General features: G+C 33.7%; 1 protein-coding gene across 1 annotated transcript; it reads right to left on the bottom strand.

The window, feature by feature from the left end:
• Positions 1-9,116: 9,116 nt before the first annotated feature.
• On the bottom strand, positions 9,117-11,913 carry LOC114393648. The gene is made up of 3 exons (XM_028355025.1): positions 11,387-11,913; positions 9,863-9,967; positions 9,117-9,772 (listed from the first exon to the last, which is right to left on the bottom strand). The coding sequence occupies exons 1-3, from the start codon at positions 11,699-11,701 to the stop codon at positions 9,461-9,463; spliced, it is 732 nt and encodes a 243-aa protein (XP_028210826.1). The 5' UTR covers positions 11,702-11,913; the 3' UTR covers positions 9,117-9,460.
• Between the last annotated feature and the right edge of the window lie 6,801 nt (positions 11,914-18,714).

The following is an 18,714-nucleotide window of genomic DNA, read 5'->3' as shown; positions in this document are numbered from 1 at the left end:
AGCTAAGAATGTGAAAGAGGCACTGACTGATGAGTTCTGGATCAATGCTATGCAAGAAGAATTGGGGCAATTCAAAAGGAATGAAGTTTGGGAGCTAGTTCCTAGACCCGAGGGAACTAATGTAATTGGCACCAAGTGGATCTTCAAGAACAAAACCAATGAAGAAGGTGTTATAACCAGAAACAAGGCCAGACTTGTTGCTCAAGGCTACACTCAGATTGAAGGTGTAGACTTTGATGAAACTTTCGCCCCTGTTGCTAGACTTGAGTCCATCAGATTGTTACTTGGTGTAGCTTGCATCCTCAAATTCAAGCTGTACCAGATGGATGTGAAGAGCGCGTTTCTGAATGGATACCTGAATGAAGAAGTCTATGTGGAGCAGCCAAAGGGATTTGTAGATCCAACTCATCCAGATCATGTATACAGGCTCAAGAAGGCTCTCTATGGATTGAAGCAAGCTCCAAGAGCTTGGTATGAAAGGCTAACAGAGTTCCTTACTCAGCAAGGGTATAGGAAGGGAGGAATTGACAAGACTCTCTTTGTCAAACAAGATGCTGAAAACTTGATGATAGCACAAATATATGTTGATGACATTGTGTTTGGAGGGATGTCGAATGAGATGCTTCGACATTTTGTCCAACAGATGCAATCTGAATTTGAGATGAGTCTTGTTGGAGAGCTGACTTATTTTCTGGGACTCCAAGTGAAGCAGATGGAAGACTCCATATTCCTCTCACAAAGCAAGTATGCAAAAACATTGTCAAGAAGTTTGGGATGGGAAATGCCAGCCATAAAAGAACACCTGCACCTACTCACTTGAAGCTGACAAAAGATGAAGCTGGCACCAGTGTTGATCAAAGTCTGTACAGAAGCATGATTGGGAGCTTACTATATTTAACAGCTAGCAGACCTGACATCACCTATGCAGTAGGTGTTTGTGCAAGATATCAAGCCAATCCCAAGATAAGCCACTTGAATCAAGTAAAGAGAATTCTGAAATATGTAAATGGCACCAGTGATTATGGGATTATGTACTGTCATTGTTCAGATTCAATGTTGGTTGGGTATTGTGATGCTGATTGGGCTGGAAGTGCAGATGACAGAAAAAGCACTTCTGGTGGATGCTTCTATCTGGGCAACAATCTTATTTCATGGTTCAGCAAGAAGCAGAACTGTGTGTCCCTATCTACTGCAGAAGCAGAGTATATTGCAGCAGGAAGCAGCTGTTCACAACTAGTTTGGATGAAGCAGATGCTCAAGGAGTACAATGTCGAACAAGATGTCATGACATTGTACTGTGACAACATGAGTGCTATTAATATTTCAAAAAATCCTGTTCAACACAGCAGAACCAAGCACATTGACATTAGACATCACTATATTAGAGATCTTGTTGATGATAAAGTGATCACACTGAAGCATGTTGACACTGAGGAACAAATAGCAGATATTTTCACAAAGGCATTGGATGCAAATCAGTTTGAAAAACTGAGGGGCAAGCTGGGCATTTGTCTGCTAGAGGATTTATAGCAATTACTGTTATCTGAACGTGCTCAAACGTTAATAGCGCGTTCTTTACTGGGCCAAGACAAATTCGACCGTTGCTTCACACGTCCCTTTACATTCCTCATTCAAACTTATATTGTCGTGGTAATCCCGTCTTCAGCATTTCCCAACAGCTCTCAGAAATTCACGAAACCATTCCAAAAGCTCTGCTTCTCCATGGCTACCTCACCCAAAGAAACTTCATCTCCTGGTTCACCCTCTGTACCACCATCCACCAAAGCACCATCAAACCAGGAACAACCTGAATTCCATATCCAACCCATACAAATGATTCCTGGTCAAGCTCCTGTTCCTGAGAAACTGGTTCCCAAACGACAACAGGGAGTGAAGATTTCTGAAAACCCTAGCCTTGCAACAAGTCCTAGGGAAGTAGACACGGAGATGGACAAGAAGATCCGCAGTATTGTGAGTAGCATTTTGAAAAATGCTTCTGTCCCTGAAGCTGATGAAGATGTCCCAACATCTTCCACCCCAAATGTTTCTGTGCCTGATGCTGATAAAGATGTTCCAACATCTTCCACTCCAAATGCTGAAGCCCTCCCTTCACCCAGTGAAGAGGAATCAACAGAAGAAGAAGATCAAGCCACAGAAGAGACCCCTGCACCAAGGGCACCAGAACCTGCTCCAGGTGACCTCATTGACCTAGAAGAAGTCGAATCTGATGAGGAACCCATTGCCAACAAGTTAGCACCTGGCATTGCAGAAAGACTTCAAAGCAGAAAAGGAAAAACCCCCATTACTAGGTCTGGACGAATCAAAACTATGGCACAGAAGAAGAGCACTCCAATCACTCCTACCACATCCAGAAGGAGCAAAGTTGCAATCCCTTCCAAGAAGAGGAAAGAAATTTCCTCATCTGACTCTGATGATGATGTCGAACTAGATGTTCCCGACATCAAGAGGGCCAAGACATCAGGGAAAAAGGTGCCTGGAAATGTCCCTGATGCACCATTGGACAACATCTCATTCCACTCCATTGGCAATGTTGAAAGGTGGAAATTTGTGTATCAACGCAGACTTGCCTTGGAAAGAGAACTGGGAAGAGATGCCTTGGATTGCAAGGAGATCATAGACCTCATCAAGGCTGCTGGACTGCTGAAAACTGTCACCAAGTTGGGAGATTGCTATGAAAGTCTAGTCAGGGAATTCATTGTCAACATTCCCTCTGACATAACAAACAGAAAGAGTGATGAGTATCAGAAAGTGTTTGTCAGAGGAAAATGTGTTAGATTCTCCCCTGCTGTAATCAACAAATACCTGGGCAGACCAACTGAAGGAGTGGTGGATATTGATGTTTCTGAGCATCAAATTGCCAAGGAAATCACTGCCAAACAAGTCCAGCATTGGCCAAAGAAAGGGAAGCTTTCTGCAGGGAAGCTAAGTGTGAAGTATGCAATTCTGCACAGGATTGGGGCTGCAAACTGGGTACCCACCAATCATACTTCCACTGTTGCCACAGGTTTGGGTAAATTTCTGTATGCTGTTGGAACCAGGTCCAAATTTAATTTTGGAAACTACATTTTTGATCAAACTGTTAAGCATTCAGAATCGTTTGCTGTCAAATTACCCATTGCCTTCCCAACTGTATTGTGTGGCATTATGTTGAGTCAACATCCCAATATTTTAAACTACACTGACTCTGTGATGAAGAGAGAATCTCCTCTATCCCTGCATTACAAACTGTTTGAGGGGACACATGTCCCAGACATTGTCTCGACATCAGGGAAAGCTGCTGCTTCAGGTGCTGTGTCCAAGGATGCTTTGATTGCTGAACTCAAGGACACATGCAAGGTGCTGGAAGCAACCATCAAATCCACCACAGAGAAGAAAATGGAGCTGGAACGCCTGATCAAAAGACTCTCAGACAGTGGCATTGATGATGGTGAGGAAGAAGAAGAAGCAGCTGAGGAAGAAGAAGAAGCAACTGAGGAAGAGGAAGATGCAGCAGAGGATACAGAATCAGAAGATGATGACTCTGAAGCCACCCCATGATCATCAGACCTTTATTTTTGCCTTTTACTCTTACTAGCTATAGGGGCATGTCCCTTTGAACAATTGATTACTATTGGTCTGTAATATTTGCACTTTAAGTTCATGCATTCTACTTTTGTCAAATTCTGTCTAAAAAGGGGGAGTAATGGTTATGCATGTTTAGTAGGACTCTATGTATGCAATAGTAGTCATGATGTATGATACGGTGTATGCATGATTCATGATTTTGAGGGGGAGTTGTATGATACGATGTATGCATGATTCATGATTTTGAGGGGGAGACTGCTGCTGCTAATGATGACTGATGTAAGCTACTGTAACTACTAGTAGCTGATAGAAGATGCTGCAGTAAGAGCATGGAGACAGGGGGAGCAGAAAGCTGATGTCACGTGAGATGTTTTGACATCCTGGAAACGACTTGCAACTTGCAGAATTTTGCTGTTACCACTACAGATACCGCTGTGCTTGATTACTCTGATAATGAAAGTTGCTGATCCCACTTGCATAACTGCTCGTACCTGCTCAGGAAGTGTCTAAGTATGTTTTAGACAAAATTTGCCAAAGGGGGAGATTGTTAGTGCTTAGCTCTACTGAGTTTTAAAAGATTGGCTAAGATTTTGTTAAAACATAAGCACTTAGACAATGAAGGAAAGCTGGAGTTGCTGCACATGATGTCCAACGTTATGTAAAGGAATAAGATCGGGCTGCACAATGCACAAGGCAAGATAAAATGTCAAATGAAGAATTGAAGCTGCAGGATCCACGATGTCGGATACAATGTCCAGGACATCCTGCCCGAAAATACTGGAGTTGCTGCACAATGCACAAGGCAAGATAAAAGTCAAATGAAGAATTGAAGCTGCAGGATCCACGATGTCGGATACGATGTCCAGGACATCTTGCCCGAAAATACTGGACACATAAATCTGTTATATCTTTAACAGATTATTGTGCAGTTAGCAACAGATTAGACGATCTATCTTTAGGAACGAATTAAAAGATAATTAAAGTTCGAATTACAAACTAGAAGAGTTCGTTCAGGGATTAAAGATTAAAGATAAAAACTAAAAGATCAAACTGTATCTTTTAGATCTTTAAGTGCAGATTTTTCAGGAGAATGATAGATCTCATCCAGCACAAGTTGTTGCAGCCCAGATACGCACACAGCTATATAAACATGAAGGCTGCACGAGTTTTCTACCAAGTCCGGGATTGAAGAGTTATTTTGTGAGTTTTGGGACTTGAGTGTTTTGTGAGCCACCTTGATGTTACTCTAACATCAAGTGTTGGACCTGAGTGTGTAGAGTTGATCTCTATAGTTTGTGTAGAGTTGATCTCTATTGTTCAGAGAGCAATCTCTGGTGTGTCTTTGATTTATTTGTAAACACGGGAGTGTGATTGAGAGGGAGTGAGAGGGGTTCTCATATCTAAGAGTGGCTCTTAGGTAGAGGTTGCACGGGTAGTGGTTAGGTGAGAAGGTTGTAAACAGTGGTTGTTAGATCTTCGAACTAACACTATTTTAGTGGATTTCCTCCCTGGCTTGGTAGCCCCCAGATGTAGGTGAGGTTGCACCAAACTGGGTTAACAATTCCCTTGTGTTATTTACTTGTTTAATCTGTTCACACAGTCAAATATAATCTGCATGTTCTGAAGCGTGATGTCGTGACATCCGGTACGACATCTGTCATTGGTATCAGAATTTCAAAGATCTTCTAACTCTATATTTAATTTCAAAATTTCCTTTTCTAAACTTGAAATGGTTTTCTTAGAAAATGAAACTAATTTGGAAAGTTTGACAGATTCTTTATGCAAGTCATTGAATGCATCTTGGAATTCATCAAAAGAAATAGATAAGTCATAGTTATAAGACATTACCTCTTCTTCGCTTTCATAGTCTTTGGCCATGAGACCCAAATTTACGATTTCATTTTCTAAATCACATGATGAATCCACGTCATTATCTTCCCAAGTGATGTATGCTTTTTTTTCTTTCTTATCTTTGAAATTTTTCTTGTCAGATTTTTCCATTCTTCTTTTAAAGATAGGACAATAAAATCTCAGGTGTCCAGGTTGATCGCATTCATAACATTTTGGAACTAAGGAGGAATTTTCTCCTTTCTTCTTTGGATTGAAGTTCAATCTCCTTTGATTTCCTTTATTCCTCAGGAATTTATTGAATATCTTTACAAAAAGACTGAAATCATCATCTTCTTCTAAGTTCTTTTCATTTGAGTCTTCTTTGTCATTTTCCTCATGAATAGAAGAAGATGAGGCTTTAAGTGCAATTCCTTTCTTCTTTTTGTCATTCTCTTCATGTTGATAGAGTCTCATAAGTTCCATTTCATGTTTTTAAAGTTTTCCAAAAAGAGTGGCAAGAGACATGTTGGTGAGATCTTTTGATTCTGCAATTGCTGTTACATTTGGTTGCCATTGCCTGCTTAAACATCTCAACACTTTATTAATGAGATCTTCATTAGGAAATATTTTTCCTAATGATGCAAGATGATTAACTATATGTGTAAATCTCTTTTGCACATCTTGTATGGTCTCATTTTGATTTATTCTAAACAATTCATATTTATGTGTGAGAGTGTTTATTCTAGATCTCTTAACATTAGTTGTGCCTTCATGTGTAACTTGTAATGTATTCCACATTTCTTTTGCATTTTTACAATTTGAAACTCTAAAATACTCATCCATGCCTAATGCAGAAGTAATTATATTCTTGGCTTTTAAATTATATTGAACCCTTCTTCTTTGATCTTCATCCCATTGTTCTCTAGGTTTTTTTGTAGTTGCATTTCCCACTACCATTGTAGGGATGAAGGAACCAATTTCAATGGCTTCCCATATATTTAAATCTATGACTTCTATAAAGATCTGCATACGAGTTTTCTAATAATGATAACCCTCACCATTGAAAATAAGAGGCCTATTAATAGAATTTCCCTCAGGAAATGGAAAGTTAGATGATGCCATAATTATTATTAAAGTTTTTAAACTTTAGACAAGAAGTCTGCTCTGATACCACTTGTTGAATAAGTGACCTCAATAACTTAAGAGAAGGGGTGAATTAAGTTTCAAAATTTTCCCACTAACAAATTTTAACTCCCTTTTTAAATGATATATTATAGACTCAGAATGCAGAAGAAGAAGAAGCAATCAATTTAATAATATTCTTTTAACTGCGCAAGACAAAGTAAACTACAATAAAATAACTGAGATAAGGGAAGAGAGAAATGCAAACTCAATTTATACTGGTTCGACCACTTTCCGTGCCTATGTCCAGTCCTCAAACAACCCACTTGAGATTTTTCACTATCTCTGTAAATCCTTTACAGTCTTTGAATACACCTTGGGATCCTTCACCCTTGTGTTCAAGATTCTCACAAGCCAAGAGACAAACAGTCTCTTGATTACAACTGAGTTTATAAGATGAATAGAAAGATTTCTCTCCTTTAAAGTAAATGATACAAATTGAAGTTCCTAGATGAATTCTCAATAGACTTGCAAGTGTTTGACCAATAGTTGTTTAGAGAGGATTTGACAATTAAGTTCTCTTTGAAACTCTCTCTCTTACTTTTCGAAGTTCGACACACATATATATAGGTCCATTGTGCCTTTTCAAAATGATTTGAAAAGATGTGTCTTTTCAAAAAACTTTTCTAAAGTTTTCTCATTAGTAATTGATTACAGGATTCTGGTAATCGATTACACAGTTATATTTTTGAAGAGTCATGACTTTTCAAAGGTTTTTTTTAAAATCTCTTCACTGGTAATCGATTACACAGATCAAAATTCAAATAGTTTTGTGTCGTTAGTAAAAAATATCTTCACAAACTCTTTGGTAATCGATTACACAGATCAAAATTCAAACAATTTTGTGTCGTTAGTAAAAAATATCTTCACAAACTCTCTGGTAATCGATTACACAATTCAAAAATATCTTTTTGAACTGATATAGCCTTTGATAAAAGAGTGTTTGATACTAAAGATGTTGAGGTCAAAACTTATTAACCAATGTGAGATTCTTTTAACAAATAAACTAAGGCCTTATCTTTTTTTTAATCTTGTTTGCTTGATCTTGAATTAATCTTGAAGCAATCTCTGCTTGATTAACCTTGAATGTTTCTTGAAGTAATCTTGTTTGCTTATACTTTGGCATCATAAAAAACATGTATACATACATTTACATTCTCTCACTTTTTGATAATGACAACCATTATCAAGTAAATTCTTTCGTCAGTGATAATAGTGATACTAGTAATAACGATGACGACAACAAAGATGATGATGCAGGTGACAACAACAAAAATAATTATCAAATGTAAAGACTGTGCACTTTTTCAAAACTAGACCAAAATTTCAAACAAAACTAGTTTCCATTTAGTTTATATGCAATAGAAACTAGTTTCCATGAAATACATTTTTTTGTAAAAATTAATTAAAAAATTGGCGGACGGTAGGAAGAGAAAAAAAGGTGGGTGGGGGACTGTAGTTTAAAAACAAATAATTTTTAGTTTTAATTTTTCTCTAATTTTTAGTTTCAAAACAAACTTATCTTGAAAGTTTCCTATGATACTAAAATTAGTTTAAGGATATTATTGTGTGGTAGTAAAGATCATGACAAGAATGCTAATGACGATGTCAATAATAATAGTGATACAAGTAATAACGATGACGACAATAAAAATGATGATGCAAGTGATAACAAAAAAAAATAATTATTATCAAATGTAAAAGCCCTCTACTTTTTCAAAACTAAACCAAAATTTCAAATTCTTCTTTTTTGATTTTTAAAAATAAATGTAAAAGTTTTGAAAATAACTTAAAAATTGTTTCAACACCATTTTTGTAAAACACATTGTTTTAAAAATCACATTTAAAAATAAAAAACTCACTATCATCTCAAACAAGTCCTAAGTATTTTGTTTTTTTTTTAAATGGTTCGTAATAAGCTAGTGGTTTGATATATAATGTCTAGAGATTGGACCTTGGACCTTGGACCCTGGACCCATGCATGTTAATTTCTGGGTATGGACAAAAAAGAAAACTTGTTGGTAAGTGTTACAGCACCCTGAAACTCCTCCCACCCTTAACTGGATCATTTTTTAAGAATTTAATTGGAATATATTCATAATATAAAATTATTTCATATTGTTAACCAATATTAGATTAAATTGTCATACAATTGAATCATTAACGTCTATAAAACTTTAAAAAAACATATATTGTTATTTAATTAGCTAAGAGTGTAAAAATCTTGATACTAACAAGGCATCAAAATAAAATCGACTTTCAAACCCAAAAATGTACCTACACTTAATAATGTGCAAGTATAATTCAAACTAAGCCTAACGTGAGACATTTAGTAATAAGATGATAACACGTACAAATACTAATTAGTTGCATTAGTTCTTTTAGTTGTTACTTAAATTTTAAAATGTAGGTAAATGACAAACTTAATTTCAAAATAAAACGGCAAACACATTACTAAAAGTAATACCAGCATTTTTAAAACGACAATAAAAGATCAGTAATTTTCCTAATATCCAACATAAAAAACATGCATCACTCAATAATTCATGTGGAACTATAAGGCCTTTTCATGCTTGTTTGATCGAAATTGGCCAGAGTACATTCTTCAACTTGAAGGGTCCATTACACTATTTGGTATGTCCCCAGTTACAACATAGTTCGTGTCAGTTACCAATAAATTCATACGTATTGCACTCTTTCCAACATATTAAAAACAACTATATGTTATACAAATATACACGCCGTCATTCTGGTTTTTCACAAATATATTGATAAGAGAAGGGTTGGGATGTGGATAAAGTAATAACAAGAGCAAATAACAACGGAATGGTACAGATAAAACTAACCAAAGAACTAAAGGGAATTAAAAAAACTTATCATACTGGCTAGTGAGGGAATCTCTCAGATTTGAATAAAGACCATAGAGTGAATACTGGCGAAGGTTTTTCACTTCATACCAAGAGTTGAGAACTGCAAGGTGTCTATCTGTACCAGAGAAAGCCAATTGTATTCCTATGCTGCAATCCACAGTTCCTCCATGGCTCTTGCAGGTGGATGTTTGTAGTGCGCAATCCTGATTGTTGAGACAGACAGCTTTCGAGTTACTCGAGCATTTAGCACACCCATCTCTTTTCCAATATAAATTCTGCAGCCTGCCTCTCTTAAACTCAAGGACCTGCAGAGACAGGTTCAGTTGGTTCTTAGTTTGGATTTGGATTGCGATCACAAATATTGAAGCACTATTTCAAAAGAAAAAGCTCCTTACAAGAGTAAAACTGGTAACAGTATATGTGCCGTTTGCAACAAAAGCAGGAGGCGACCTTGCTGCATATCTGTGGCCAGCAAATGCAACCATATAGCCATACGAGTCCTGCACAAGGCAAACAATTAATAGAACCAAAATGGCAAACAAACAATCCAACACAAATTAGTCAAACAGAGACAAAGAAACAAAAGTTAAGCAAACTGATGAAGAAATCCATCTCCATCCACATAGGTCAAGGGTTAGGAACTGTTATGGACTGGCCTTTCATTTGCTTAAGCCCAACCTGTATCATATCATTATGAAGCCCAAACACTTCCAGGAAGTTCTGACCATAGTCAACACTGGGAGTATACTTTATTACAAGGACACACTAAGGTACTATATAATCATCCACAAGAGGCCTTGGGCCCTAAACTAAGGATTTTAGTCTAGAGCTGACACCTCTATATACTACAATTGTCAAAGGTGCACATTTATCACATCTCATCACTTTATTATTAATGACTTGAGTTTTAGAGTGTATTAGTAGGTACCCCCACCCATTGCTTGTCCATTTCAGTCACTACATAATCAAGTAGTTTGGACAACGAAACAATCAGTGCGGTCAAATCAACAATCATTTGGACCAGACAGCAACCTTTTCTAGACTCATAGCCTCATCCATTTTGGACAGAACAGGAACTAATCAGGCTCTATTAGGGACCCTACATATTCAAAGTTTGCTTTGAAACTAAGGCAATCAATACATGTTTGAGTAAGTTGAAAATGGGAAAGTGGAAAATAACAAGAAAATTGAAAATGGAATGAGATAAAGGTCTCAATCTTCACATTTCACTCAAAAATCAATTTCAACTCACTTTCATGCCATAGGAGTGGCCAAATTTTGTATTGTATATGAGTTCCACTCCACTTTAAACCATTCCACACTTTTACATTCTACCAGGCAGAGGTAACCTTCCTTCCAAATCCTCCAACTACCCATTTTCCAGTTACTCAAGCAAGGATAGCTTGAATTTAGACATAAAACAAACATCTCACCCCAAAATAAATGACTTTGATTTCACATGCACCAAGATATTTATCATTATAAGAATAAAGGAGCACGGGAATTACATTGTCATCAACAAGGTTTTCAAATACGGTCAGCAACCGTGATTTCAGTACAACATCAAGGTTTTCTTAGTGTCCACAACCACAATTGTGGTTGCTTTGGCTGCATTTGTTTGCAATTACCCACCACATAAAGGAACGCAACCAAATCAAAGTCCAAAGTAAAGTGAAAATTAGGTTTTCGCGGATATTTTCCAGTTAATTGCATGCCAAAACAATGAACATAGTTCAGTGTTAGATTGTGTAACCATTTGTCACAAAATTGAAAGACACAAACTAACCAAATTATGAATTAACAAAATGTTAAAAAAAATTATATAATTGCCTTAGGTTACTTCGATCACCAACAACACAAACAATATTTATTCCCCAAAATCAAAATCTAGAACCGAAACAGAGCAACAGAGAACGAACCGCCACGAACGAGGAGGAGTTAACGGTGAGGAGCGAGATCTCGTCGACCTTGGGTCTGAACACGGAGATCTGAGAATTCGCATTGGAGAGCGAGAGCCTCGTATCGCACGGCGACAACTGAACGCTGTTGTTGTTGTTGTAGAAGAACTTGTCCTTCGGAGCGAACGCGATTCCGAACGTGAATCCGTCGGATCTCTGCACTCGCGTGTCCGAACACGGCGCGAATACTCGGTTGTCGTCGCCGGCGTCCGCCGGAAGCGCCGCCGCGAGAACCGCCACCGTGATCGCCGCCGTTAGAACTCTGATAACCTCCATGGAAGAAAATTCTAGAAGGTTTCGCCAAACCCACGCGGAGTCGCAGGGTGCGGTAAAGTGCGGATTTCGGTTTTCTCGCGTTAATTTCTTCTGCCGTTCACCGGTTGAGGAGGTAATGTCGTTTAGCGTTAAACGACTCCTGAGAAAGTACTACAATAATCGTTCCGTTTGTTGGAACACTGTCCGAGCCGGAGTCGTACCTAACAATTTTCAAGCCATTTTTTCTTTTTTAAAGTTTAATTATCTTTATAGTTTACATACTCATTATTCTTCCTCCTCTCCATAGTTAATAAGTTAATTTTTTATTCTTTAAAATTTAATAAATAAATTGTTTAGTTTATAAAATTTACATTTTATTTTTTATAAAATTTTTGTCGTTAAAATTTATTAATTTCATTAATTAAAAAATTTTAATAACATAATTTTTTTAAAATTAAAATATAAATTGTATAAACTAAATAATCTACTTATTAATTATAGACTAAAAAGAATAAATTTAGAATCTATACCGGATTAAATGAATGATTAAATCTTTTTTAAATAACACTTGTAATTTTTAATTTGGATATTTTTCTTTATATTTTATTATTTATTTAAGTTTTAAATTTAATAATTGATATGTTCAATAAAATAATTTAAAAATTGATGTTTTATTGAATAAAAATTGTAAACAGATTTTATTTATATAAAAATCTAATCAATGTTATAACAAGTAAAAATTATAGATATCAAATTTCAATAAATTAAAATGCAAATATTAATTCCTTAATATTAAGAACTCCAACTTAAATAAGTAAAGATATAAACCCCATTATTTAAAAATAAATCAAACTTAGAGTATGATCACAAAGACCATGTTTAAAGGTGGAAATAAGTCACGACGAGTTAGGCTTTCAGAGGCTTGGTGACTTTGATTAAAAGTATAGGGTCAGAAAATATTTAAATTTATATTACACTTTAACTCTATAAAACAAAGAAATAAAAAATCCTAGTGCGTATTCCATCTAAGATTTGTTGGGCATGTGGTAATTTTGTTGTGTGCTGAGGAGTTTTTTCAACGTTTTGATTATGTTTGCATTTCTATTAATTACGCTATTATATATTTATATATTTTTTTGCGTTAAATATAATATATCATAACATTTTTTATTATATTTTAGAGGATTTAACCATGGTATTGCTTGCTTGCTTCCATTGTTGTTATATTGAGCCATTTGCATGTTGAGTTTGATGGGTGGAAACCCTTGTTTGCAAATTTTATTTTGTTGCTTGGTTGTGCACTCATTGCATATGTCTCTTCATCTTTTTGGCTCTTTAGGTTTAGGGTTTAATCTTTTTAGTTCTTAAAGAAGAAATAATTTGAGAAGGTTCAATTTTCCAAAATGAATTTGTAGTCCTGTATATTTATCAATATATTAAACTCATAAAAGTAATTACTTTTTTTTTATATAATTTATGTAATTCTATTCTGTACAATAGAATAAAAAATTTATGAAAAAATTTATTCATTTTTATTAACATGTACATTACTTCTAGTTTGATAATTATTTTATCATATGTTTATATTTTTTAAATATAATTTTTTAATATTGATTGGAATATTGGCGTTATGTTGTGAGGTGGGATAGTGCTTATACTTTGCTCTCATTTTATTTTATAAAATTTGTTCTGCCTTTTGAGAAAAAAAAAATTGTACTTGTAAAGTAAAATATTATATATAATTGTAGATCGACATGTTAATAGTGATATAATTGTCAATACATGATTAAAAAATTCACTTTTCTAATTTATTTTTCTGCTAATAGTAATTTTTATTTAAAAATAATTTATAAATTATTTTAAAAATATAGTTATAAATCTTGATTAATTTTTATAGGTTTTCAAAATTTTAAAAAATACACTTTTAATAAATTGGTAGTTTTATTTAAAAAGTTGGCAGAATTTTTAAATTAATTTCAGTAAAAGAAAAAAATATGTAAAAATAAGTAAAATTGAAATTGGTTATCTTTGTTACTCCCCTTCACAAATAACTGTACTCCCTTTACTTTTTTAAACAGAGACTAATAATTAAAAAACAGTTGTTTAAAATTCAAAACAATTATTTCCCAGGTCAATGAGGGAGGGAATAAGGAGGGCATAAAAATTTAAAATAAAGAAAAAAGAAAAAAAAGAAATAAATAGTAAGAAACCTTGAGAAATTGGTAGGTTTTTGAAATTTAGAAACGTTTACAGTTTTAATTAACAAATTGGAAGATTATTCAAATTCAAATAAATTGATAGTTTTTTTAACAAATTGGAAAAAAAAATTGACAGCAACAAATTATAAAAATTTTAAATTAAAAAATTGACTAGTTTTAGAGAGTGATCAGCATACATTCACACCAAGTTTATTCATTTGAGTTAAAACTTGAAATGTATATTATAGTTTGGATTTTAACTAATTTAGTTCTCTTTTGGTTTTTTTTTTTTCAATTTGCGCCAAATTTAATAGTGTAAAAATTTCTCTTGACTTAAAAACATTAAACGAAGCATGAATATTAATTTAACTCATCATTTTTGCCAGCAAGACAATAATTGGCTATTGTGTGACAGATTTAGATTCCTAATTAACATCCTGCAAGAAATTTTTTTTAAAAAAGTATACTTAGTTAGCTATAAATGAGACCTAACTGGAAAAACAGAATGGAACAGAAATCAGAATTTTTTACGTGACTGGGAACAATTTATTTAAATAAATTGTGAATTAACAAAAAACAAAGTGAGAGTAAATTATGTTATTAATTTCAAATTGAAAAACAAACCTGATTGTTTGTTCTTTGAATAAATTTGATTGTTATGATTTAGTAATATATTAAAAAAAACATTGATTGATATGAAGAAGAGAAACTGAAAAGTTGATAAGATAAAAAAAAATGAAGAGAAAGATAAAATATAACAATAGATGATGAAGAAAAAGATAATCAACAAATGAAGAATAAAAACATATATATGTAAAAGAACAATTTTTTTTTCATAGAATATAAAAATATGCTCGAAAAAAGTTGATTTCAAATTGAAAATTCAAAAGAAAACAGAGAGTAAAAGAGATTTCAAATTGAAAAACGAAATTCTGCTTGATATGATATGATTTAGAATATATTAATGAACAACATTGGTTTAATATACAGAGGAACCAAAAAGTTGAAAAAGAAAATAAAAAATAGATGAAGAAAAACATAAGAGATGTATCAATAGATGGTGACGAAGAAAAAAATAAATGAAGAAGAAAAACATTCATAAACAAAATAATTTATAGAAAAAAGAAAAAGAAGCAAAACGTATAGTGAAAAAGACATGCTACTTTTCTATGTGAAGCAAGAAGTTGAATATTAACATAAACAATAAAAAATAGATGAGCAAAAAAAAAAAGAAGAAGAAATATGATGGTGATGAAGAAAAGATAAAAGAACATGTAAAACATGTGAATATTTCTAGTTTTTGATATTTTTAATAAGCAGAATGTGACTGTAAAAGGAGGATTTTGGCTTTAACTTACATCAAAAGAATAAATAAAGCCTCAAAGCATGGGTCATCACTTCCTTCTTGCTTGAAGCATATGTTCTTTTCCCTATATGAAAATTGCTAGAAGCACCAACGAACTTGAAAATGATTTCTTTGCAAAAGTTGTTTTACCAACCTGAAAATTATTTCTTCTTTGCTTCCTTCCCACTTTAAGCACATGTTTCTTATTATATTTTATCCTTTACAAAGTCTATAACAAAAAAAAAAAAAACACAAAAGAAGAAGAAGAAATACGTGAATAATTAAATCTGTTGAACCTGTAGAGCACACGATAAAAAGGCAATAAGATTTTCTCTTCAACTATAAAAACACATAACAATAAACTGTAAAATAAGTAAACACATAATTAAGAAGAAGACACGTAATAATGCCATATAAAATGTTGCAAGCCGTATATGCTATGACTTTCTTTTCTCATGCACAGTAGTCAGTTTCAGGAAAGGAAGGTATTGTGCGGTTACACTTAAAAGATAGATGTGTATTGTTTGAGGCAGGAGTGTGCAATTACATTTAGATGTGTTAAACAATTACCAAAGGGAGAATGTGATTTGATTTTTAATATTCTTCGATCTTGTAAAAAAATAGCATAACGGCTCATACAAACAAATAAGATAAAAAAAAAAAGATACGATAGTAAATCCACAAATATTCTTCCAATCTCTAGATCTGCTTCCACAACTTCCTCCCGTTCAACAAAAAAGGACAACAAAAGATAGGTGGCATTACCAATGGTAATCTAACAATGATTAGTAATAAACAAATGTTACAACACAAATTCACTCATTTTCCATCTTTAGATATGTATAGTAATAGATATGCGATCAAACATGCATATTCAAGAAACACAAAAACAATTTGCTGTTATCTCTCACCACAATTTTTCGTGAGATCAGATTTTTAGTGAAGAGATAGAGAAGAAAAAAAGTCACTGAAAAAATACCAAGAAGAAAGATTAAAGGCTGATCCATTTAAGAAAAACAGAACCAAAGGAGGAGAAGAAATAGATGAAGACTGATTCATTTCAGAATTTCACGTGCTTCGTGACCTTCATCTATTCTATTAACATTGCTTTTGTTTTACTCTTTAACGTGTGTCCATCTGTCCTATGGTGGCCAAATCAATTAGCCCTTTCGATGCTGCTTGGAAAACCTTCTACATCGTCACGTACTCACCCAAACATAACGTCCTCCCAAACATAGCCCTGTGACTCGACCCAAACATAAAATCAATCCTTCAACTTGAGTAAGACAGCGCTGTGATTCAACCCAAACATAGCAAATTTGAATTGAAACATGCGCTATCAAAACTCGTGCGATCGATTTGAAAAAAGGTAATATGGATGTGGGAGAAGAAGATGATCTGAGGATTTGAGGCTGAGATAGATGAGGCGAGAGAGACGACATGATTGCATGAGTAATGTGACTTTTTTAACTGTTATCTATCTAGAGGAAACTGTTATTAAGTGGGAGAGGGTAGTTATTCCACGGTGTTGTGCGAGTAGTGGAGCCGTTTTGTTATTTTTTTTATTTTGTCATTTATGTATTGAACAGTTTTTTCCAGGGGTAATTATACAAATTAGGTGTGAGAGTATGTAATCAAGAAAGAGTAAAATGGTCCTAAATAAAAGTGAACGCCAAAAAGAAGTTAACAAAATATATTCCTTTTATATATTGGTATAAATATAATTGATTTTTGATGTGTAATTATATTAAATATTCAAATGAAACATTTTATAGTCCATAGTGGGTGTTCATGACTTAGCTTGCCTCACTAATTCAACCTAGTCTGAAGGAAGGTTGGATGCGTTTGGGTTTAAGAAACTAGACTTGATGTATTTTAAAGACAAATTAGATTATACTTTGGGACATCCCAACCGGCCGGTTTCATGTCATTTTTTTAATAAAAAAAAGTATATTATTTTTAAAAATAGTTATGTATTAATAATTCAACTTCTCGAGTTAATATATAATATTTTATTAACATGATATTATCATAATATATATATATATATATATATATATTATCATAAAATATATGTCACAAAATTGACTCTATCAAAATTTTAAGTTGGATAGGAACTCAAACAAATTCATCCCAACTCATTCTATGACATTCCTAAGTGGTTTTATATAAGAGTGGCAAAGTGGGTCAACCCACCTCTAATCCACCTTAAGTGAGGCGACACAAGTTGACATGTCAAAAGGAGCAAGTTGGGAAACATAACACACCCTACTTAGAGGTGGGTTTACTCACTATGACAAGTTGTCAGTTCATAAAATCACAACTAAAAGAATTACATTTTACAAAGGCAAAACGACGACGGTTCGTAAGAATCATTCACTGCTAGAAAAAGAGGGTTCTACATCGGTGGACGACGGTGGACACATGTCTTTAAAGCTAATGTCGTAGTAGAGGGTGGATGTTTCTACATCGATCGTAAAAGGACCGTCTTATAAACACGTGACAAACGAAGTCGTGCCTACAGCAGCACCGATGTAGAAAGCACTTCTTTCTACATCGTTCTTGGCTCAAAAACGACTTTGTTTGTCACGTGTTCTACGACGGTCATTTTACAAACGATGTAGTTTGTCATGTGTTCTACGACGGTCCTTTTACGACCGATGTAGAAAGCTTTGTTAAGCACCAAATGATATCACCACCTGTGATGTTTACAATACAATCAGAATAGCATAAAAACTACTACAATGCAATGATAAAACACATAATAGTTTTCAAGCTTTGTTAACATATAAATCATATTATACATATAATGTATAAAATCAAACTCTCGGATAAATATTTTTTTATTAAATTAATAATAACAATTTACACTTCACTCACAGAAATGAACAACTTACCTAAAACTATAATAACAATTAAATTATTATAGTTAAATTAATGTTTTTTAATATATTATTATTATAGGTTAATATAAATAGAAATTCTCTTATTGTATGCTTATGAAATTGGTAAATGCACAATTTCTCAAGCCAAGCTCTAGACTATTTTCATTGGCTTTAAGGGATTTCATAAGCTGCAACAAGTTAAATGCTCTTGACAGTTGCAACAAGTTATTTCATCAAGTATTTAAATTTTGGCATTGAAAAAACATTATTATTGTGATTACAATTAATAAAAGTAGAGGATTGATGCATAGTTTATTACGCATTTAACATAAAATAATTACTACAATAAATATTATTTAAGTAGTTATTGTTAATTTTTATTAAGTAGCTTGTATTTTCTCAATCCTCTAATTCTTGTCTGTGCAATTTTATTTGAAATACACAATGTTGTAGTATAAGAAAACAAAAAAAAACGTAATCAATACATGTAGCAGGGTTTGCACACCAGTCAGATAAGATACAATTTTATTATTCTTCTTAGTTTATTAGTTTCAACACAAACTCCTTAGATTCAATCATTACAGATTTTGGACCCTGGCCTGACAT

This window comes from Glycine soja, chromosome 2 (assembly GCF_004193775.1).
Source record: "Glycine soja cultivar W05 chromosome 2, ASM419377v2, whole genome shotgun sequence".
In the NCBI taxonomy this organism is placed as follows: domain Eukaryota; kingdom Viridiplantae; phylum Streptophyta; class Magnoliopsida; order Fabales; family Fabaceae; genus Glycine; species Glycine soja.
The sequence above is the reverse complement of the archived record's forward strand: the minus strand, read 5'-3'. Positions and strand labels throughout refer to the sequence as shown.